The sequence below is a fragment of the Balaenoptera acutorostrata genome, chromosome 6, assembly GCF_949987535.1.
Source record: "Balaenoptera acutorostrata chromosome 6, mBalAcu1.1, whole genome shotgun sequence".
Lineage (NCBI taxonomy): Eukaryota > Metazoa > Chordata > Mammalia > Artiodactyla > Balaenopteridae > Balaenoptera > Balaenoptera acutorostrata.
In genome coordinates this window covers 32,865,131-32,888,776 of record NC_080069.1, presented here as the reverse complement: position 1 = coordinate 32,888,776, position 23,646 = coordinate 32,865,131, and the positions used below count along the sequence as shown (strand labels likewise).

At 36.0% G+C, this 23,646-nt stretch overlaps 1 protein-coding gene across 12 annotated transcripts in view; it reads left to right on the top strand.

Annotated features, from left to right (window-relative positions):
• The window catches only part of LOC130708315 (V-type proton ATPase subunit B-like), a 186,505-nt gene that overhangs the window by 106,075 nt on the left and 56,784 nt on the right, over positions 1–23,646 (top strand). For 11 of the 12 annotated variants that reach the window (XR_009008524.1, XR_009008523.1, XM_057547635.1 and 8 more), the window contains exon 2: positions 20,507–20,617. Coding sequence is in view for 10 of the 12 variants with exons in the window: in XM_057547635.1 (XP_057403618.1) it covers positions 20,507–20,617 (111 nt within the window). In the remaining 2 variants the exon portion in view is untranslated. Of the gene's footprint in view, positions 1–20,506; positions 20,618–20,930; positions 21,749–23,646 lie in introns of those variants that run through there. The other variant, XM_057547637.1, reaches the window with a different exon arrangement.

Here is a 23,646-nt window from a genome sequence, read left to right as displayed (position 1 = left end):
TTTGATATTGAGCTGCATGAGCTGCTTGTAAATTGTGGAGATTAATCCTTTGTCAGTTGCTTCATTTGCAAATACTTTCTCCGATTCTGAGGGTTGTCTTTTCGTCTTGCTTATGGTTTCCTTTGCTGTGCAAAAACTTTTATGTTTCATTAGGTCCCACTTGTTTATTTTTGTTTTATTTCCATTTTTCTAGGAGGTGGGTCAAAAAGGATCTTGCTGTGATTTATGTCATAGAGTGTTTTGCCTATGTTTTCCTCTAAGAGTTTGAAAGTGTCTGGCCTTACATTTAGGTCTTTAATCCATTTTGAGTTTATTTTTGTGTATGGTGTTAGGGAGTGTTCTAATTTCATTCTTTTCCACGTAGCTGTCCAGTTTTCCCGGCACCACTTATTGAAGAGGCTGTCTTTTCTCCATTGTATATTCTTGCCACCTTTATCAAAAATAAGGTGACCGTATGTGCTTGGGTTTATCTCTAGGCTTTCTATCCTGTTCCATTGATCTATATTTCTGTTTTTGTGCCAGTACCATACTGTCTTGATTACTGTAGCTTTGTAGTACAGTCTGAAGTCAGGGAGCCTGATTCCTCCACCTCCGTTTTTCTTTCTCAAGATTGCTTTGGCTATTTGGGGTCTTTTGTGTTTCCATACAAATTGTGAAATTTTTTGTTCTACATCTGTGAAAAATGCCAGTGGTAGTTTGATAGGGATTGCATTGAATCTGTAGACTGCTTTGGGTAGTATAGTCATTTTCACAATGTTGATTCTTCCAATCCAAGAACATAGTATATCTCTTCAACTATTTGTATCATCTTTAATTTCTTTCAACAGTGTCTTATAGTTTTCTGCATATAGGTCTTTTGTCTCCCTAGGTAGGTTTATTGCTATGTATTTTATTCTTTTTGTTGCAATGGTAAATGGGAGTGTTTCCTTAATTTCTCTTTCAGATTTTTCCTCATTAGTGTATAGGAATGCCAGAGATTTCTGTGCATTAATTTTGTATTGTGCTACTTTACCAAATTCATTGAATAGCTCTAGTAGTTTTCTGGGAGCATCTTTAGGATCCTCTACGTATAGTATCATGTGACCTGCAAACAGGGACAGCTTTACTTATTCTTTTCCGATTCGGATTCGTTTTATTTCTTTTTCTTCTCTGATTGCTGTGGCTATAACTTCCAAAGCTATGTTGAATAATAGTGGTGAGAGTGGGCACCCTTGTCTTGTTCCTTATCTTAGAGGGAATGGTTTCAGTTTTTCATCATTGAGAAAGATGTTGGCTGTGGGTTTGTCATATATGACCTTTATTATGTTGAGGTAGGTTCCCTCTATGCCTACTTTCTGGAGGGTTTTTATCATAAATGGGTGTTGAATTTTGTTGAAAGCTTTTTCTGCATCTATTGAGATGATTATACGGTTTTTATCCTTCAATTTGTTAGTATGGTGTATCACATTGTTTGATTTGCGTATATTGAAGAATCCTTTCATTCCTGGGATTAACCCCACTTGATCGTGGTTTATGATCCTTTTAATGTGCTGTTGGATTCTGTTTGCTAGTATTTTGTTGAGGATTTTTGCATCTATGTTCATCAGTGATATTGGCCTGTAGTTTTCTTTCTTTATGACATCTTTGTCTGGTTTTGGTATCAGGATGATGGTGGCCTCGTAGAATGAGTTTGGGAGTGTTCCTCCCTCTGCTATATTTTGGAAGAGTTTTAGAAGGATAGGTGTTAGCTCTTCTCTAAATGTTTGATGGAATTCCCCTGTGAAGCCATCTGGTCCTGGGCTTTTGTTTGTTGGAAGATTTTTAATCACAGTGTCAATTTCAATGCTTGTGTTTGGTTTGTTTATATTTTCTATTTCTTCCTGGTTCAGCCTTGGAAGGTTGTGCTTTAATAAGAGTTTGTCCATTTCTTCCAGGTTGTCCATTTTATTGGCATAGAGTTGCTTGCAGTAATCTCTCATGATCCTTTGTATTTCTGCCTTGTCAGTTGTTACTTCTCCTTTTTCATTTCTAATTCTGTTGGTTTGAGTCTTCTCCCTTTTTTTCTTGATGAGTCTGTCTAATGGTTTATCAATTTTGTTTATCTTCTCAAAGAGCCAGCTTTTAGTTTTATTGATCTTTGCTATTGTTTCCTTCCTTTCTTTTTCATTTATTTCTGATCTGATCTTTATGATTTCTTTCCTTCTGCTAACTTTGGGGTTTTTTTTGTTTTTCTTTCTGTAATTGCTTTAGGTGTAAGGTTAGGTTTTTTATTTGAGATGTTTCTTGTTTCTTGAGGTAGCATTGTATTTGCTATAAACTTCCCTCTAGGACTGCTTTTGCTGCATCCCATAGGTTTTTGGTGATCGTGTTTTCATTGTCATTTGTTTCTAGGTATTTGTTGATTTCTTCCTTGATTTCTTCAGTGATCTCTTGGTTATTAAGTAGTGTATTGTTTAGCTTCCATGTGTTTGTATTTCTTACAGATTTTTTCCTGTAATTGATATCTAGTCTCATAGCGTTGTGGTCGGAAAAGATACTTGATATGATTTCAATTTTCTCTAAATTTACCGAGGCTTGATTTGTGACCCAAGATATGATCTATCCTGGAGAATGTTCCATGAGCACTTGAGAAGAAAGTGTATTCTGTTGTTTTTGGATGGAATGTCCTATAAATATCAGTTAAGTCCATCTTGTTTAGTGTATCATTTAAAGCTTGTGTTTCCTTATTTATTTTCATTTTGGATGGTCTGTCCGTTGGTGAAAGAGGGGTGTTAAAGTCCCCTACTATGATTGTGTTACTGTTGATTTTCCCTTTTATGGCTGTTAACATTTGCCTTATGTATTGAGGTGCTCCTATGTTGGGTGCATAAATATTTACAATTTTTATATCTTCTTCTTGGATTGATTCCTTGATCATTATGTAGTGTCCTTCTTTGTCTCTTGTAATAGTCTTTGTTTTCACGTCCAAATAGTTATTTTATCTTTATATATGTATCTAATGAGATACCTGAGAATGCACTGCTTTATTCAATAGTAATCTAATTTTTTATTTACTTGTTAAATATGTGCGTGCATGCATGCATGTGCATGCGCACACACACACACACACACACACACACACACACTTCCTAAAATGATTGGGTTTTCTACTCTTGTAACAGCAGTGGCCTGTATTTTTGAATAAACATGAACAATTAAACATAATGATTGTTTTATGGAAACTTTTTGATCAGAGACCCAAGTTTTCAGTGAACTGTTGCTATTAATAATTAAATAATTTTTAGGTAAACATTACATTAAACAGCAATGCTATATTATAATAGTGTACCTCAGTAGATTAAACCTGAAAATATTTACCAGGAATTAATTGTTTTAAAACTTTAGCTGTCATTTGGATCCAAATTCTAAAATATAAAATTTTCCTTTTTCCCCTATATATTTTGTGTATATTCTTGGAACTCTACAAAGAAGTTACTGTCTTGTTTTTTTCCCCCTCCGGCAAAATGAGAAAAGCGGTATTTTATGGAGGGATCATTAACAGGTACTTGTGCTTTGAATGGATTGATTGTACTTGCTGCCTTTAGCTATGAACATCTTTTTGACAACTGTCCCCTGTTGAATATCTTGGAGAAAAGAAGGAAGAGAGGAAAGGAGGAAGACAAGGAAGAAGGAGAGGGTGGGAGGAGGAGAGATGGATGGACAAAAGGAAAGTATTTCCAAATTGCAAGACAGCGTATGAATGGAGTTTTATCCTAGTTAAAGCACCAAATACACATTTCTTTGCAATGATGTGTATTCTCTTTTCTCATTCTACCACAAAGCAGTGAATCTTTATCTTTGGAATACGTTGGTTATTTTATTTTAAATGTTTTCCAATGAAAATGCCCAAATCACCAAACATAGTGTAAAAATTTCTTGTGTAACTTAAATCTTGTCCTAAAATTTTAACAATTGTTATAGTATTTATGGATCAAATATTATAGTATAGGTGTTATTTTTTGTTAAATTTTGTAAGTTTTTAAAGTTACATGGACTTTTAGAAGAAGCACTCCTGTAAATATAAAGGAACATCTAACCCTTTCATGTTCATCACAGGTTTTTAAAAAATTTGTGCAGCAGTTTTTAACTCTTCTACAATCATATAATACAGAAAGAAATACATAATTTTGTCTCCAATTTTCAGTGGAGAAAATTGAGTAATTGAAGGATAAAAAAAACTCTAAAGTTTCAAAATAAATTATTCACTCAAAAAATATTTATTAGGGGGCTTCCCTGGTGGCGCAGTGGTTGAGAATCTGCCTGCCAATGCAGGGGACACGGGTTCGAGCCCTGGTCTGGGAGGATCCCACATGCCGCGGAGCAACAAAGCCCGTCAGCCACAACTACTGAGTCTGCGCGTCTGGAGCCTGTGCTCCGCAACAAGAGAGGCCGCGATAGTGAGAGGCCCGTGCACCACGATGAAGAGTGGCCCCCGCTTGCTGCAACTAGAGAAAGCCCTCGCACAGAAACGAAGACCCAACACAGCCAAAAATAAATAAATAAATAAAATAGAAATTAAAAAAAAATTTATTAGGTCCTTGCTCCATGAAGCAACTTATATAGCAGCAACATTTGTAGAAGGAAATTATGTGATTTTGGCAATTACAGTAATTTGGTAATTCACATGAACAATGTATGAACAGAAAAATATAAAATTGCACACTTTTTTATTGAGTAAATTTGACTTGTAACATTGCATATGTTTAAGGTATACAGTATGTTACTTTGATACATTTATATATTGTTAATGTGATTGCTGAAGTAATATCACATTATATAATTATAATACACATGATCACATTATATAATTATAGTACAGTATTACTGTCTATTTATTATACTGTTCATTAGATCTTCATGGCTCATTTACCAATTCTTACAAGTTTGTACCCTTAAAGACCATCCCTCTTGTCCCTGTCCCTGGTAACCACCATTTTATTCTGTTTTTCACAGGTTTAACTTTTAGATTTCACATGTAAGTGACATAATACAGTACTTGTCTTTCTCTATCTGACTTACTCTCTTAGCATAATGTTGTAGCAAATGGGAGGATCTCTTCCTTTCTCATGGCTGAATAACATTCCACGGTGTATGTATACCACATATTTTTTTACCCATTCATCCACTGATGGTCTTTTGGGTTGTTTCCGTATCTTGGCTATTGTGAGTAATGCTGTGATAAACATGGGAGTGCGTATATCTTGTCAAAATCCTATTTTCATTTTCTTTGGTTGTATACCCAGAAGTGGAATACCTGGAGTATATGATAGATCTACTTTTAATTTTTTGAGGAGCTTCCATCTTGCTTTCTATAGTTGTTAGACTAATTTACATTCCCACATCCTCACCAGCATCTGTTGGTCCTTGTCTTCTTGATGATAACCATTCTCACAGGTGTGAGGTAATGTTTCACTGTGATTTTGATTTGCAGTCCCCTTATGATTAGTGATGTTGAGCATCTTTTCATGTGTCTCTTGGCCATTTTGATGTCCTTTTCAGAGAAATGACTATTTACTTCTTCTTCCCATCTTTTAACCAGATTGTTTGTTTTCTGTTATTGAGTTGACTGAGTTCCTTGTATATTTTGGATATTAATCACTTATTCGATAAATGGTTTGCAAAATTTTTCTCCCATTCTGTAGGGTGTCTTTTCATTTTGTTAATTAATTTATTCTTTTGATGTGCAGAAGCTCTTGAGTTTGATGTAGTCCCATGTTTTGATTATTTTCTTTTATTGTTTGTTATTTTGGCATCACGCCCACCAAATTATTGCCAAGACCAATATCAATAAACGTCTCCCCTAACATTTTCTTTTAGGATTCTTATGGCATCAGGTCTTATGTTTAAGTCTTTGACCCATTTTGAGTTAATTATTGTGAGTGGTGTGAGATAGGGGTCTACTTTCAGTGTTCTGCATATGTTTCTCCAATTTTTCCAGCACCATTTGTTGAAGAGGCTATCCTTTCTCCACCGGGTATTCTTGGCTTCCTTGTTGAATACTAGTTGACCGTATATGCCAGGGTTTAATTCTGGGCTCTCTATTCTGTTCCGTTGGTCAATTTGTCTTTTTCCCCCCCAAGTACAATACTGTTTTTCCACTATGGTTTTGTGGTATAGCTTGAAATCCAGAAGTGTGGTATCTCTGGCTTTGCTCTTTTCTCTCCAGATTGCTTTGGCTGTTTGAGGTCTTTTGTGGTTCCACACACATTTTAGGATTGTTTCTTCTATTTCTGTGAAGAATGCCTTTGGTATTTTGGTGAGGACTATGTTCAGTTTGTTGCTGGCTTTAGAACTATTGATATTTTAACAATATTAACTCTTTGGATCCATGAACATTTGTTTGTGTCTTCAATTTCTTTGATTTTGTTTGTGTCTTTCCATTTGTTGGTGTCCTTGATTTCTTTCAGCAGTTTTGCAGTTCTAATTGTACAGATCTTCCACTTCCTTGGTTAAATTTATTCCTAAGTATTTTATTGTTTTTGATGCTATTGTGAAAGGGATGGTTTTCTTTATTTCTTTCTCAGATGCTTTATCATTAGTGTAGAGGAATGAAATTGAGTTCTGTACGTTGACTTTGTATCCTGCCAATTTACTGAAATTGTTGATTAATTTCAATAGTTTTTTGGCTGATTCTTTGGGATTTTCTATATATTCAATCATATCATCAGCAAATAATGACAGTTTTACTTTTTCATTTCTGATTTGGATATATTTTATTTCTTTGTCTTGCATAATTGCTCTAGCTAGGACTTCCAGTACTCTATTGAATAAGAATAGTGAGACTGGGCATCCTTGCCTTGTTCCTGGTCTCAGAGGAAACACTTCCCATTTCTCTCCATCAGGTATAATGTTACCCTGGTGTTTGTTATACATGGCCTTTATGTTGAAGTATGTTCCTTCTATACCCAGTCTGTTAAGGGTTTTTATTATGAAAGGATGTTGTTTTATGTCAAATGCTTTTTCTTTCTCTATTGAAAAGATCATGTGATTTTTATTTTTTCTTTTATTGATGTGATGTGTTGGATTTATTGATTTGCATATGTTGACCCATCCTTTCATCCTAGGCATAAATTCCGCTTGGTCATCGTATATAATTCTATTAATGTGTTCTTGAATTTGGTTTGCTAATATTTTGTTGAGAATTTTTGCACCTATGTTCATCAGGGATATTGGTCTATAGTTTGCTTTTCTTGTGGTATCCTTATCTGGCTTTGGTATCAAGGTAATGCTGGCCTCATAGAACAAGTTTGGAAGTGTTTTCTCCCCCTCAATATTTTGAAAGAGTTTGAGGAGGATTGGTATTACTTCTTTCAATGTTTGATAGAATTATCCAGGGGAGTTTTCTGGTCCTGGAGTTTTCTGTGTTGGGAATTTTTAAATTACTGATACAGTGTCTTTACTCATTATTGGTCTGTTCCTACTTTCTATTTCTTCCTGATTCAGTCATGGTAGGTTGTGTGTTTCTAGAAATGTATCCATTTCTTTTAGGTTGTATAATCCATTGGCATATAATTGTTCATAGTAGTCTCTTATGATTCTATGTATTTCTGTAGTATCAGTTGTAATGTCTTCTCTTTTCATTTCTAATTTTATTTATTTGACTCTTCTTTTTTTTCCTGAGTCTAACTAAAGGTTTGTCAATGTTGTTTATCTTTTTGAAGAAACATTTTGTAGTTTCCTTGATCCTTTCTATTGTTTTTCTGGTTTCTATTTCATTTATTTGCATTCTGATACTTACTATTTCCTTAGTTCTGCTAACTTTGGGCTTAATTTTTTCTTCTTTTTCTAGTTCCTTGAGGTATAAAGTTAGGTTGTTTACTTGAGATTTTTCTAACATCTTAATGTATTTATTGCTATAAACTTTCCACCCAGATCTGCTTTTGCTGCATGCCATGATATTTGATATGTTGTGTTTTCATTTTCATTTGTTTTGAGATATTTTTTATTTCCTTTTTGATTTCTTCTTTGACACAATGGTTGTTTAGACGTGTGTTTACTTTCCACATGTTTGTAGATCTTCTCATCTTCCTCTTGTTGTGGACTTCTAGTTTCATACCAATTGTGGTCACAGAAGATAGCTGATATGATTTCAGTCTTCTTAAGTTTGCTAAGATTTGTTTTGTGACCTATATCATATGATCCAGCCTGAATGTTCTATGTGCACTTGAGAAGAATGTGTGTTCTGCTACTGTTGGATGGAATATTCTATATGTGTCTATTAAATCCATTTGTTCTAAGGTGTGGTTCAAGTCCAACGTTTCTTTGTTGATTTTCTGTCAAGACAATCTATCCATTGCTGATAGTGGGGTATTGAAATTCCTGCAATTACTGCATTGTTGTCTATTTGTTCCTTAATATCTATTATTACATACTTGTATATTTCAGTGATCAGGTTTTGGGAACGTACATATTTATTATTGTTATATCTTCTTGATGTAGTGACCCCTTTACTGACCTTCTTTGTCTCTTCTTACCTTTTTTGGCTTGAAGTGTGTTTTGTCTGATACAAGGATGGCTATACCCACCTTCTTTTCATTTCTATTTGCTTGGAATATCATCTTCCATCCTTTCACTTTGAGCCTATGTGCCTTTAGAGCTGAAATGAGTCTTCTGTAGAGAGCATAGAGTTGGACCTTGTTTTTTCAGCCATCCACCCACTATGTGCCTTTTGATCGGTGAGTTCAATCTGCTTACATTTAGGGGTGATTATTGATATGTAAGAATTTACTATTGCCATTTTATCTTTTGCCTTCTGCTTATTTTGTCTCTCTGTTGTTCCTTTTTTCTTCTCTTTCTGTCTGCCCTTATAAGTTGGTGGTTTTCCATGGTGATTTGCTCACTCTCCCCTTTTTTATGTTTATGTTTCTGCTCTAGATTTTTGCTTGTGGTTACCATGAAGTTTACATGAAACATCCTACAGGTAAAATAGCCCCTTTCCTGCTGATGCCAGTTTATCTTCATTCACCTATAAAGGTTTCATCTGCTTACTCTTCCCCTTTTATATTTTTAATGTTAGCAATGATCTCTATGCTGTGATTTCATTACCAAGTTGTAGTATCTATAGCTATTTTTAATGCTCTTTTCCTTTAACCATTATATTATAGTTAAGAATTTAATATACTGTTCTAGAAAAGATTTACAGTATTCTAATTATGAGTATTTATCATCTTAATCAGAGTTTTGTGTACTTTTGTCTTTTTGTTTCAGCTTGAAGAGCTCCTTTCAACATTTCTCATAAGGCAGGTCTAGTGGTGGTAAACTCCCTCAGCTTTAGTTTGTCTGGGAAAGGCTTTAATTCTCCTTTATATCTGAAGGATAACTGCCACATATTCTTAGATGGAAATTTTTATCTTTCAATATTTTGAATATGTCATTCCACTGTCTATCTCCTGACCTTCAAAGTTTCTGCTGAGAAATCTACTGTAGCCTAATGGGGGTACCTCTGTAGGTTGCTGTCTTTTTTTTTTTTTTTCCCCCCTGGCTGCCTTTAAAATTGCTTCTTTATGATTGAATTTTGACAGCTTCATTAAAATGTGTTTTGGAGGTCTTTCTGTGATGAGATAACAAGATATTCTGTTAGCTTCGTGGATCTGTATATTCATCCCTTCCCCAGATTTGGGAATTTCTCAGCTATTATTTCTTTAAATAAACTCTGTCCCCTTCCCACTCTCTTCTCCTTCTGGGATGCCCATTATTCTTACGTTTCCCTTTCCAATAGAATCAGATATTTCTCATAGGCTTCACTTTTTAAAAATCTTAGCTCTCTCTTTTCTTCCACCTGAATTATTTCTATATTTCTATCCTTGAGCTTGCTAATTCCTCTTCTACCTGATTTGCTCTATTTCCAGTGCATTGTAATGCATTCTTTATCTCATTTATTGAGTTCTTCGGCTCCAGAAATCTGTCTGATTCTTTTTTAGAATTTTAATCTCTTTGGTAAAGTATTCCTTCTGCTTGTTATTTTCATTCCTAATATCATTGCATTGCCTTCATGAGTTTTCTATTGAATTTCTTCATAACAGCTATTTAAAACTCTTTATCAGTTAGATCACAATATTCCATACCTTTGGGTTTGGCTACTGGAAAATTGTCTTGCTTTTTTTTTGCGATACCCTATTACCATGATTCTCTAAATAAAAAATGGAACACCATTTTTATTTAGGTAAGACTTTGTTTACTTTGCTCCTAAGAATGCAACAGGTTGGTAGTTAGGAGCCTTCCTTTCCAGAAGGTGGCGCTATGGCACAAGTTTTTGGTTTCTCTTACCAGCGTTAACTAGCGGCTTCTAAGATTGGGAACCCACACAGTTAAAACAAAACAAAACAACAACAACAACAACAACAAAAACAATGCGTGGTGGCAGAATGTGGGCGCAGGGGGGAGGTGTGTGTACTTAGCACTTGGGGCTTTGTGGGTGTCCATGGCCTGGTAGAGGTATCCTCAAGTTGGGATGGGGGCGGTGTCCCAGGGGTCCTTGGGTGGTCGGTCCCCTTGCCTCCAGGGGCAGACAGCAGGAGACATTTTACTTCAGTTCTCTTTGTCTGTCTACTTACCTTTCCTTTCCCTCTGCCCATTCACTGCAGTCTCTCCTCAGAGAGAGCAACTGGTCCCGCCAGCTGTAACACACGTGGCTGGGCAGACTTCCAGTCACTGCCTTCATCCTCCAGCTCCTCTGCCAGAAAGGTGGTGCTGGCTCGCTGCCAGAACAGCAGCCGCCTTCTGTGCTGTCACAGCCTCCTGCCACCAGCTCTGCAGCCACTTACCTCAATCCCTGCTACCTACTCCATGGTCCAATCCACCCACTTTGGATGCACAGGTGGGTGGATCTCTTGGATGTCGTTGTATGCTGTGGATAGGTGCTTTTTTTTTTCTTTCTGGTTATGGACGTCCTAATAGTTGTAAATCAAAGGAGAGAGAGAAAAAAGGAACGATTTACACTATCATGATACTGACGTCACCCCAAAACTGCATATTTCATTGCTCTGTGACTATTTCAACAATTTGAGTAAGTTGTGTGGAATATTAGACTTTGCCCCTTAAATGGATATTTCAGATTTATATACAAGCAAGGAAGTTTTTCAGTTAATGAGCTATGGATAGTGAAAGTCTTTTTAAACTAAATATCTAAAGTAATATCAATACTAATATGAGTCAACAGCTGAGTTTCCCAAGTGCATCTTTCTGGGCACTAGCGTGATAGGGCTTCAGATTTTTGAAAGTATGTCTTTTACACTGCCCAACTCTCCAATTCTGGTTTAATAACCACAGAACATAATACAGATACCAGGGCTACTCATATGAAAACTGCAATTTAGTGCACACTCCTGGTGGCCACGTTGAGGGTCTCTCCTGGCACAGTTGAGGTTTTCATCCACTGCAGAGATCTCTCAGCTCCTGTCCCGAGTGTTGTACATTTCCTTCTCTGAAGAACAGAATGTGTCTGCCTTAAGTACACAAATAAATCCTCTCACTAAATCAGAATTTCAGGGGCGGGGATGGGGAATTGCCCCTTGGGTATCAGTGTCTGAAAAACTGCTGTGTCTATTTCTCCCCTGAATTTCATTGCACAAAATTATACAATCTTGATAAATCTAGAGATGTTACTTCTAACATAGACATGTTCTCATCTTTCCATTTGTGAATTATTTTTGAAAAATATCTGAGTGTGTTGGATTGCTGAATTTTACTGACATGCCCTGTTTAAGCAGGAATGAGAATGCCTTCTGAAATGAGTACTTCATTGGCAGTCCCTTCCTATTAGTGAGAACCCCTCTTCTCTATCTATATTTTCCTGGGTCCCACTATCACATACCTACCCCACACCCAGCCTGGAAATTAAGACCGCATGATTTTTCTGTTAGGATGAACTTGGCTGTTTCAATGTTTTAAGCTCAATATATGTCAGGGTTGAAATACAACTTAGATATGGAGATTTAAGAAAGTTGCTCTCGGACTTGTGATCAATTTAATTCAGCAAACATTTATCAAATGCTTACCATGTGCCAGGCACTGTGATAGAAGCTGAAGAAATAAAGATAAATAGTGGTTCTTTAAAAAAAAAAAAAAGTGCTGTTCCTGTATGAGAAGCAGTATGATTCATTAAACTGGCACAAGTTATAATTTTAGAAACACTCCCACCACTGGGAATCTGTTCCTTTTGTCGAATATAATTTTTCAGCAGTCATGAGTGAATACTAATTGGGATAATTAAAATTGACCTTTAAAACAGATCTAATCCTTGTCTGCTTAGGGTGCTGAAGCAGGGCAATCCATGAAAAACTACAACCATTCTCCCTCCAGATATTTGATTCCTCTGAAGGCTGGTAGAGTCACACACCCTTGCACAATTTTAAAACCATGAAGGGATAGAACTAAGTTTTATAAATGGGCTCCAGGATGTATAACTGGAGAAAAAAAAAACCCCTGAAACTTTCTCTTCTTTCTCAGTAAGTTATTTAAATCATAGCACTTCTTTTTAAGTGAATACTCAGGGTAGTTGATAAAGAGAAAGCCCCCCTACCCTTTTTTAAAAATAAACTTTATTTTTTGAGCAGTTTTAGGTTTATGTAAAATTGAGCAGAAAGTACAGAGATTTCCCATATACCCCCTTCCCTCACACATGCTTAGCCTCTGCCATTACCAGCATCCTTCTCCAGAGTGGTGTTGATACTTTTTTTAGTTTACAATTGGTGAATCTGTGCTGACACATGATAGTCACCCCAAGTCCATAGTTGATGTTTCACTCTCGGTGTTGTACATTCTGTGGGTTTGGACAAATGTATAATGACATGTATCCAGCATTATATTATTGTACAGAATAGTTTCACTGCTCTTAAAATCCCTGTGTTCCTCTTATTCATTCCTCTCTCCCATCTAAACACTGGCAACCACTGATCATTTTACTGGCTTCACACTTCTGTTTTTTCCAGAATATCATATAGCTAGAATCGTATGGTATGTAGCCTTTAAAGACTGGCTTCTTTCACTTAGTAATATGCATTTGGGTTTCTTCTGTGTCTTTTCATGGCTTGATGGATCATTTCTTTTTATTACTAATGTTCCACTATATGGATGTACCACAGTTTGTTTATCCATTCCCTACTAAAGGTGTCTTGGTTGCTTCCAAGTGTTGGAGTTTAATGACTAAAGCTGCTATAAACATTTTTGTGCCTGTTTTTGTGTAGACATAAGTTTTCAACCCCTTTGGGTAAATACCAAGGAACAGATTTTGGATTGCATGTAGGAATATGTTTAGTTTTGTAAGAACCGGCCAAACAGTCTTCCAAAAAGCCTGCACCATTTTGCATTCCCACCACCAATGAGAGTTCCTGTTGCTCTATATCCTTGCCAGCATTTGGTGTCATTAGTGTTCCAGATTTTGACCATTTTCATAGGAGTGTAGTGGTATCTCATTGTTGTTTTAATGTGCATTTCTCTAAAGACAGATGATGTGGAGCATCTTTTCATATGCTTTTTTCTCATCTGTATATCTTCTTCGGTGAAGTGTCTGTTAAAGTCAGCTTAGGACCATTTTTTAATTGGAGTTGTTTGTTTTCTTATTGGTAAGTTTGAGTTCTTTGCATATTTTGGATAAAAGTCATTTGTTCGATGTGTATTTTGCAAATATTTTCTCCCATCCTGTGGCTTGTGTTTTCATTCTCTTGACTGTCTTTTGCAGGGCAGAAATTTTTAATTTTAATAAAGTTCATCTTATCAGTTCTTTTCTTCATGGATCGTGGCTTTGTATCTACAAAGTCTTTGCAGAACACAAGTTCATCTAGATTTTCTCCTATGTTATCTTCGAGGAGTTTTATAGTTTTGTGCTTTACAGTTAGATCTGTGAACCATTTTGAATTAATTTTTGTGAAGGGTAAAAAGTCTGTGTCTAGATTCATGTTTTTGCTTATGGAAGTCCAGTTGTTCCATTACCACTTACTGAAAAGACTATCTTTGCTCTATTGTATTGCCTTTGCTACTTTGTCAAAGGTCAATTGATTATATTTGTGTAGGTCTACTTCAGGGCTCTCTGTTCTGTTTCACTGATCTATTTGTCAGTTCTTTTGCCAATACACTGTCTTAATTACTGTACCTTTATGGTAAGTCTTGAAATCAGGTAGTGTCATTCCTACCACTCTGTTCTTCTTCAATATTGTTTTGGCTATTCTGGGTCTTTTGCTTCACCGCACAAACTTTAGAATCAGTTTGTTGATATCCACAAAATAACTTGCTTGAATTTTGATTGAGATTGCCTTGAATCTATACATCAAATTGGGAAAAACTGAAATCTTGACAATATTGAGTATTGTCCATGAACATGGAGTATCTCTCCATTTATTTAGTTCTTCCTCGATTAATTGCTCAGAGTTTTGTAGTTTTCCTCATATAGATCTCATGCATATTTTGTTAGATTTATACCTAAGTATTTTATATTTTTTAGGTGCTAATGTAAATAGCATAGTGTTTCAGATTCCTAATTCCACTTGATCATTGCTGGTATATAGAGAAACAATTGACTTTTGTATTTTAACCTTGTATCCTGTGACCTTGCTATAACCACTTATTAGTTCCAGGAGTTTTTGCATAGATGATCTTGTCATCCATAACAAAGACATTTCTTTCCTAATCTGTATCCCTTCTATTTCCTTTTCTTGTCTAATTGCATTAACTAAGACTTCTAGTAGGATGTGGAAAAGGAGTGGTGAGAGGGAAAATCTTTGCCTAGTCTTGATCTTAGTGGGGAAAGTTTCCAGTTTCTCACCATTAAGTGTGGTGTTAGCTGTAAGTTTTCGGTAGATATTCTTTATCAATTTGTGAAAGTTCAACTCTATTCCTAGTTTACCAGGAGTTTTTACCATGGATGGGTGTTGGATTTTGTCAGATGCTTTTCTTCATCTATCGATAGCACCATGTGATTTTTCTTTGTTAGCCTGTGGATGTGATGGATTACGTAAACTGATTTTTGAATGTTGAACCAGCCCTGAATACCTGGGACAAATTCTACTTGTTTCAGTATGTAATTCTTCTTCTATTTTTTAAAAATCTGTTAAAATATTTATTTTATTTTATTTTTATTTTATTTTATTTTACTTTATTATTTTGTTTTTGGCCACACCGTGTGGCTTGTGGGATCCTAGTTCCCTCACCAGGGATTGAACCCGGGCCCCCTGCAGTGGAAGCATGGAGTCCTAACCACTGGACTGCCAGGGAATTCCCTGTAATTCTTCTTATACATTGTTGGATTTGATTGCTGATATATTGTTGAGGATTTTGCATCTGTGTTCGTGAGAAATATTGGTCTGTAGGTTTCTTTTCTTGTAATATCTGTGATTGGTTTTGGTATTATGGTACTATTAGCCTCATAGAATAAGTTAAAAAGTATTCCTCTGTTTCTATCTTCTAAAAGGGATTATGGAGACATGGCATGATTTCTTCCTTAAATGTTTGGCAGAATTCACCAGGGAAGCCCTCTGGACTTTGTGCTTTCTGTTTTGGAAGGTTATTATTATATTATTAAAATAATTATTTGAATTATTGTTTCAAATTTTTTAATAGATATTTGTCTTTCTCTGTATGACTTATTTCACTTAGTATGATAATCTCCAGGTCCATCCATGTTGCTGCAAATGGCATTATTTCATTCTTTTTAATGGCTGAGTAATATCCCATTGTATATATGTAGCACATCTTCTTTATCCATTCATCTGTCCTCAACAAAATACTAGCAATCCAAATCCAACAATACATTAAAAGGATCATACACTGTGATCAAGTGGGATTTATCCTAGGGATGCAAGGATTTTTCAGTATCTGCAAATCAATGGCTGTGATACACCACCACAAGTTAAAGAATAAAAACCATATGATCATCTCAATAGATGCAGAAAAGGCTTTTGACAAAATTCAACACCTATTTATGATTAAAGGCTCTCCAGAAAGGGTCCTAGAGGGAACATATTTCAAAATAATATAGACCATATACAACTAACCTACAGCTAACATCATACTCAACAGTGAAAATCTAAAAGCATGTCTTCTAAGATCAGGAGCAAGACAAGGATGTCCACTCTCACCACTTTTATTCAACATAGTTTTGGAAGTCCTAGCTGTGGCAAACAGAGAAGAAAAAGAAAAGGAATCTAAATTGGAAAAGAAAGAAGTAAAACTGTCACTGTTTGCAGATGATATGATATTAGACATAGAAAATCCTAAAGGTGCTACCAGATAACTACTAGAGCTCATCAATGAATTCAGTAAAGTGACATTTTCTTTGCTGAGGAATTTTTAGTCTACTTTAGAACATAATGCATATTGAAAAGATGCCATTTATATACAGTTGTGTATAAACTGGATTTGAAAGTTCTGAAGAAACTAAGAGCATGCATCACCAAGGAGCTGTAGTAATCCAGAGGTTTGTCTGGGACTGTTTTTTATTTATGGAGGGGGTAGATTTAAGTAGTTTTAGGAGGAGGTCAAGGGTCTGGAAAACACTCAGATAGTGTCACTTAGATTGAGAGGATTAAGGCAATTATGTTTTCCCCAGCTATGGGAAGTTCCAAATTTCTAAGATTTTACCTGGAGAAAAGAATATATATAATTTTTAAAAACAGAAGCTGAATTATTGTTTAATAATTTCAGTATAAAGCTGTTCTGTTGGCAGGACAAACAATAGGCTATTGATTAAAATGATGTTACAATAGGTACAACTACTGAGACAATGTTTGCTCATTTAATACATAAGAACTTATTATAGAAGCATGCACACAAGGATGTTCCGAGCACTCTGATCTGAATCATACATAAATCATGAACAATTACGGTGTGTTTGTATTTTCTATAAGACACGTTACAATGGATCATCAGTTTCCCTTTAGAGTTCCTAAGCTTTTCTGAGAACATTTGAGCTTCTGAGAACATTTGAGCTTCTGAGTACATTTGAACTTTTGAAGGAATAAGTGTATTTCAAAACTGAGATTATTTCATAGAATAATTTCTTATTAATATGAGTGTTATTATGAAGAGAAATAAACTTGCTTTAGCCTATTTAACTGTAATATTATCTGTCTATTTTCATTTGTTAATTCTTACAAGATTATTACTTGTACTCACCTCATTTTCCCCCTAAGTGGTAAATAGTTGTACTTTTCAGTTGTTTTGCCATCTCGTTTGTTAAAAACAATTATTTATGAATAATTGTTGTAGCTTTGAAGCATTTCAGGATTCATCTTTTTTTTTTTTTTGGATAGAAATAGTATGTATCAGACTATTGATAAGAATAATATTCAGTGGAAATCAAATATTTTTTAATGATTCCAGAAAAAGAAAATTAAATTGTGTCTTAACAATTTTGGCTCCAGGAATCGTAGTATAAAATACAGACATTTCAGGGCTTCCCTGGTGGCGCAGTGGTTGGGAGTCTGCCTGCCAATGCGGGGGACACGGGTTCGAGCCCTGGTCTGGGAGGATCCCACATGCCGCGGAGCAACTGGGCCCGTGAGCCACAATTACTGAGCCTGCGCGTCTGGAGCCTGTGCTCCGCAACAAGAGAGGCCGCGATAATGGGGGGCCTGCACACTGCGATGAAGAGTGGCCCCCACTTGCCGCAACTAGAGAAAGCCCTCGCACAGAAACGAAGACCCAACACAGCCATAAGTAAATAAATAAATAAATAAAAATTAAAAAAAAAAAATATATAGACATTTCAGATTGAAAACAATGGTTAAGGAGATTTTTGGGTGGCATCTGAGACTTCACCTTACTTGAATGTAATTTAATTAAAAACACAGTGAATGTACAGAAAACACTGTCCAAACACAGAGCTGCTCTTTTCCAAGTACCTTATTGGACATGGTCACGTTTTTTGATCACGTGCATTCTCAAATTTGACTGTGTGGAAGTGAATTGGAGCAACCAATTAGGGTTGTAAAGAAAATGATCACTTTTAAAATTGTTTCTCAAAGGCAAAGATGACTTCATAAGAGCGAGTACATCTTACTCTTTTTTTTTTTTTTTAAAGACTAAGATTCATATGCCTTCTTTTTTTTTTTTTTTTTTCTTTTCCATATGCCTTCTTTTGAGGACAGAATAAAAAAATGAGAATATGGCTTGGAACGTTGAATGCTGCCTTCTATATCTCTCTATAGGGAAAACGTCCTTATAGAATATTTTGAAGAAGCTTATGTGATGACTTGTCTTACCATACTGAAAATAATAAAAGCAAACACTATTAATCCTCATAGAAATCCTATGAATTGTGTGATTCCCCTTTGTCCAGTTGTGTGATTCAGTTGTGTGACATCCGCATTGTACAGATGAGGTAACTGAGGCTTAGGGAGGGCCAGTGACTTCCCAAGAGTAGGCAGCTTGGTAAATGTCATGCCCACACCCTGTCTGGCTCCAGAATCTACACTTGGTCCTCACTGTTTCCAACCCAGAAAGGAGAGACCCCAATACGGTGAGATGAGAAAGATGTGAGCAGAGGGGACTGAGTGGGGAGCGTCTGGGGAGACTCAGAAAGGAAGCCGTGCTGTGGGGGGTGGGGGAGGCTGGGAAAGGAGCAGGCTTCCCAAGCTAAACAGTTGATGGAGATAATCTTCACTTACCCTCAACCAGCTCTGTGACTTTGAGCAGGTTACTTAGATCCCTGGGACCCCTTTACCTAAAGGGGGAATGATGCAGGCCTGGTCTGCTCAACAGGCAGAGAAATTGTCCCCTGAGAAATTGTCACGTTAACATTCGAGTTAGCACAGCTGACTGTGGATTGTGGATAATCCCAATCTTCTGGAATTTTCTGAATGGCTAATAATGCCCCAGTAATGTCTCAACAGCTTTGTACTTGCAGTGCACACACTCACAACGGGAGCTTCTTTGCTCTTCCTTGTGCCAAGGACCCTTCGGGCACTTTGCTGAAGCCTGACCCCTTCTCACAGCAATGCTTGTAAATGCATGAAATGTATACATAGGGTTACAAAGTAAATAGTTATATTGAAATGCTGATATCAATGTACTAGGAATTGTAACATAGTGTCTTCTTAGTTATTAGCGCATTCAAAAACAAGATCTAGTGGTGACTTTAATAAATACTGTTATTTTGAAGTAAAGGGGACCATAAACAATATTTCTAGATGTCTGTGACAACGATTGCTATTAAAATATCTGTAACTTCTGTTGGTAACATATGCACGGGCACTGGTGAATATAGTCTGGTTTGTCTACATTTGTGACTGAAGAATATGCTAAATTTTAGCTAGAGGTTAGTGAAAATAAAGATGTAATTTTTTTCTATTCATCTCAACAGACCCCCTATATCATATTTGTACCACATGTTAAGAACCCCTGAGCTTTGTGGTTCACTGCTTCAAGTTCCGTGAAAAACCCTCCTGAGCTTTGATTGAACTTCTAATGAATCTTTAGATCAAGCTAGGGAAAACCAGTACCTTAAAAGTAGTCTTCCTATTTGCAATCATTGTAGTCTGAATTTATGTAGTTTTTCTTTAATGTCTTTCAATACAATTTTTATAATAATCTCCATAAATGTCCTGCAAATTCTGTAAGATTCATTCTTAGATACTTTATATGTTTTGTTAGTATTTGCTATTCTATTTAATTTAATTTCTAACTATGGATAAGTTTAGAAATACTATCAGCTTTTGTATAATGAATTGTTAAGCTAGCCAATGACTTTCAGAATTTCTACCTCCATATCATATCATCTGGAAACGATAACGGTTGCTCTTTTTTATCCAATTTTCTGCTTTTAATTTTTAAATTTTCTCTTACGTGCTGATAGGACTTTCAGTGCAATGTTCAATAGAAACAGTGGTGTCTGTGAAAGTGTTCTTTCTGATTTTCCAGGAAATACTTTTAATATTTTCCCATTTAGGAGTGACGTGCTGGAACCAATTTTTAGCAGCTAGCAAGAGCCAATCATTAACTTTTCATGAATTTTGCATGAAAATACAATCATTATTAAAAATTAAATTATATAAACATAATTAATTAAATCATATTAAAACAAAAGTAATACATTCTGAAAACGCACCACTTGCTACTTTATTTTATGTCATCTTGCTGTTATCAGTGCTCTTGAGGTTATTTACATACCTTGTGTCTGCGTGGTGAAAATACTATATAATGATTATTTTTCCAACTTCCTGGTCAGTGACATCACGCTGCTAGCTTTGAATTGGCCATGGTACGAGTATTTACACCATGGAAAGTGGCAAATGCTACCAATCAGGGTTTTTAATTTTCCTTAAGAGCCTGTTGTTCAACGTTTACTAACACACCTCTGATCAAGACTGATGTTTGCGACAGGCTCTAGCATTTTCCTAGCCTGTTAACTAAAAAGAAAGGAAATTAAGGAAGAAGAGAAGGGAGGGTGGCAGGGAAATAGGAAAGAAAGGAAAGTAAAAGGGAAGGAAGAAGAGAGGAAGAGAGGACAGGAAAGCTTTAATCAGTGTACTAACCCGCACGTGGTGTTTCCCCCGAGATAGCTGTGAAGCTCCTCTGGCGTCTGCCCTGCCCCGGGCTTCCTTCAGCAGCTCCTCAGAGCGGTCCAGCAGCCACGGCCCTGGCTTTGCAAGCCTTAATCGCAGAGACGGTGAGTCTGCAGCTGTCTTCTTGTCAATCCACCCTGATTCTTTCCCAGAGAGAATTATTTTCATTTTTAGTTCATATTCCTTCTTATAGGTCGAAACTTAATTATATTGAGTTTAATGAAACTGAAGAAAGCAGCAGGTTCATCATATCTGCTAGTATTCCTCTGCTAGCTTTCTTCTTGCTTATGATCCATTTTTTGGTTTGTTTTGATATCTTCCTTCCCTATTGATGGCCAGCAAATGATCATCAATAAGATTTATGAGAAGGGAATTATTGGAGTCTAGATTTTTTCCAGGGTTATCATCCCTTTTTAGTTTTAGGACCGGCGACAGAAGGGTGACTAGTCAAGTGCTCTGGTCATGAATAACTACAACAACACAAGAAGGAGCCAGTGCTGCAGCCACTGGGGAAGCCTGATGTTTGCAAGATGTGAAGCTGCCAAAGGATGTCATGGGAAAATGACTCCATTCCCAGGACTTGGCCTGGGAGGAGACCGGGTGAAGGCTGCTACTGAAAATAAAGATTCCCTTCCTATTAGTGGGAAGGGAGTTAATGACTTACTTTTTGGAAAGGTCCATTTTTGCTACTTGAATGTTGTCGAGTGAATTACCTCTTCTATTGCACAAATACTAATTCAGTGGATTAAATAAGTGAATACATACACTTCAAATTCAAATGCTTTGCTATTTTTTTTGATTAACTTTTATTGGAGTATGGTTGCTTGACAATGTTGTGTTAGCCTCCACTGCACAACAAAATGAATCAGCCATACCCATACAGATATCCCCTCCCTTTTGGACTTCCCTCCCACTTAGGTCACCACAGTGCATTAGGTAGAGCTTCCTGTGCTATACAGTATGTTCCCATCAGTTGTCTATTTTATACATAGTATCAATAATGTATATATGTCAATCCCAGTCTCCTAATTCCTCCCACCCCACCCCTTTCCCCCTTGGTATCCATACATTTGTTCTCTACGTCTGTGTCTCTATTTCTGCTTTTGTTTTGCTACTGTTTTAAGGGATAGATTTTTTAAATGAAAGATGAATTCAGAAAGTCAAAGTTAAAATTAACTGTGTCCCATGTAAACGCACTGCTGTAAATTCTGGAGATACTACTAAGGAATTGAGTGTTCTCCTCCCTTTCTTTGACATTTGTAAGATCAGAGTTAAAGTCTAGCTTGAACTTTACTGTGTCCTTAAGGATCAAATTTGGGAACCTAGTAAGTGATCAAATAGATTGGCAGGGAAGAGTAAGAACACAGGTGAAGAAATTCAATGAGCTCAGGATGGGAAGGCATGTCCATTAATTGTCTACCTTCATGGTCTTTTCCCAGGAAAAAGCATTTTGTGGCCAGATATTTACTCCTCAAAGCATCATTCATAATCATTTTTAGCACCCCAGTAAAAATATATTCTCATTGAAACCAGATTTCAATGAGATCAGTTATCAAATTACCCATTCTTGGTCTGGTGGTTATTCTAATATCAGCTTAACATCTAAACTTTCCAGTGGTTTCCCTAACATTGTAAAAACTAAATAAGCCATATTTAATTAGTTTAAAGAGGCCGGAGGGGCTTGTGTGTTGTGTTTCTAATTTGCATGTGTAGAGTATCTTTATGATTCAGGCCTCCAGTGCTATCAATATGGTGGCACTGGGAAGTTTATAAACATTAGAAGAGAAAATCCTGAAGCTTAAGATGAACTTATTTCCATTATATTTAATTAAAAAACTAATAACTCAGAATATTATAAGCCATCATTATAAAATGGTAAGTACAAAGCTTATCTTTTATATTTAAACTACTCTCTTTGCAAATTTAAATTAATTATTTTAAGAGTGGCAATCAACTGATGAGGGTTTCTTTTTAATGGTTGTTGCTACTCTGATTGCATATAGTGTACATTTCACTAAATATCCCTAGATATTACCACCTGATTTCAGACCCATTTCTAAAGCATGCTTTAGACAGCACAATTTATCAATATTCCTTCTGAAGGATTATCTATATGTGTTTTCTGTTAAAAGCCAGCATCCCAGAGTCTTTATTGACATTTCCTTTGCCTTGGTAAATGCTGGAGAACATATTAGTTCACTTTAGTTTAGATGATTATGATGTAAAATGTGGATAGTATGAAATGTGGATGAATATAATGAGGGCGATGATTCTTCATATATAGTAGTTTTAGCTTTTTGGAATATTTTGTGTAGGATCTAGTGAGGAAAATCATGTTAGACTCCCTGATTGTATGGTTAAAATTTCCTTGGTCTGTGTTGTGGTATTTGGAAGTTTTAAAGAGGGTGGTCTGTCTTACACCCCTAGTTTCTTATTTTGCCCATAAGTCATTGCGCTTCTAGAATGTTCATTAAGAATTAGAAATGTCTCAAATATCACAGCTTCCACCAAGAACTTTATACACAGCAGCTGATCAATTCATCTACCTGATACATAAAGGTAGTAAGAGAATAGTCTATACATAATTTTTGATTGTATGTGTGTGCATATATATAAATTTGACCCACTGTATAACCCCCCAAAGCCAAATAATTCAAACTTTAAGGCATTTTATGATTTTAAAGTACTTCACTGATTCAACACATAACAAATGTTAATTAATTGACTAGAACTTATTGCACATTTCATGTTTTCTCTTTTACATATTTTTTACTTATGCAGTTTATGTATTTATTTTGTTTTCTATTAATTTATGAAAAGTAGTAAAATATTTCTTAGAAAAGACTTTGCAATAAATAGAAGAAAGAAGTCTATGAAGGATATGAAGAGGAATGAGCAGAGAAGTTAGGAGGGATCCAGGCGTTTCTAGGGACAGGTGGGCCAAAGCAGAGAGATGCAGACCTTGCATCTTTGAAAACCATGATTCCTGAGCATGTTACCACCTGTTTGCCAGTGTTTTCTGTGAGCTCCCTAATGGAAGTGTTGGTTATTGTAGAGATAGTAATGGGCTAGTATCATCACTCAACATTGGACTAAGTGCTCCTGGAGTTTACTTCTGAAATTTCTAGTCTGG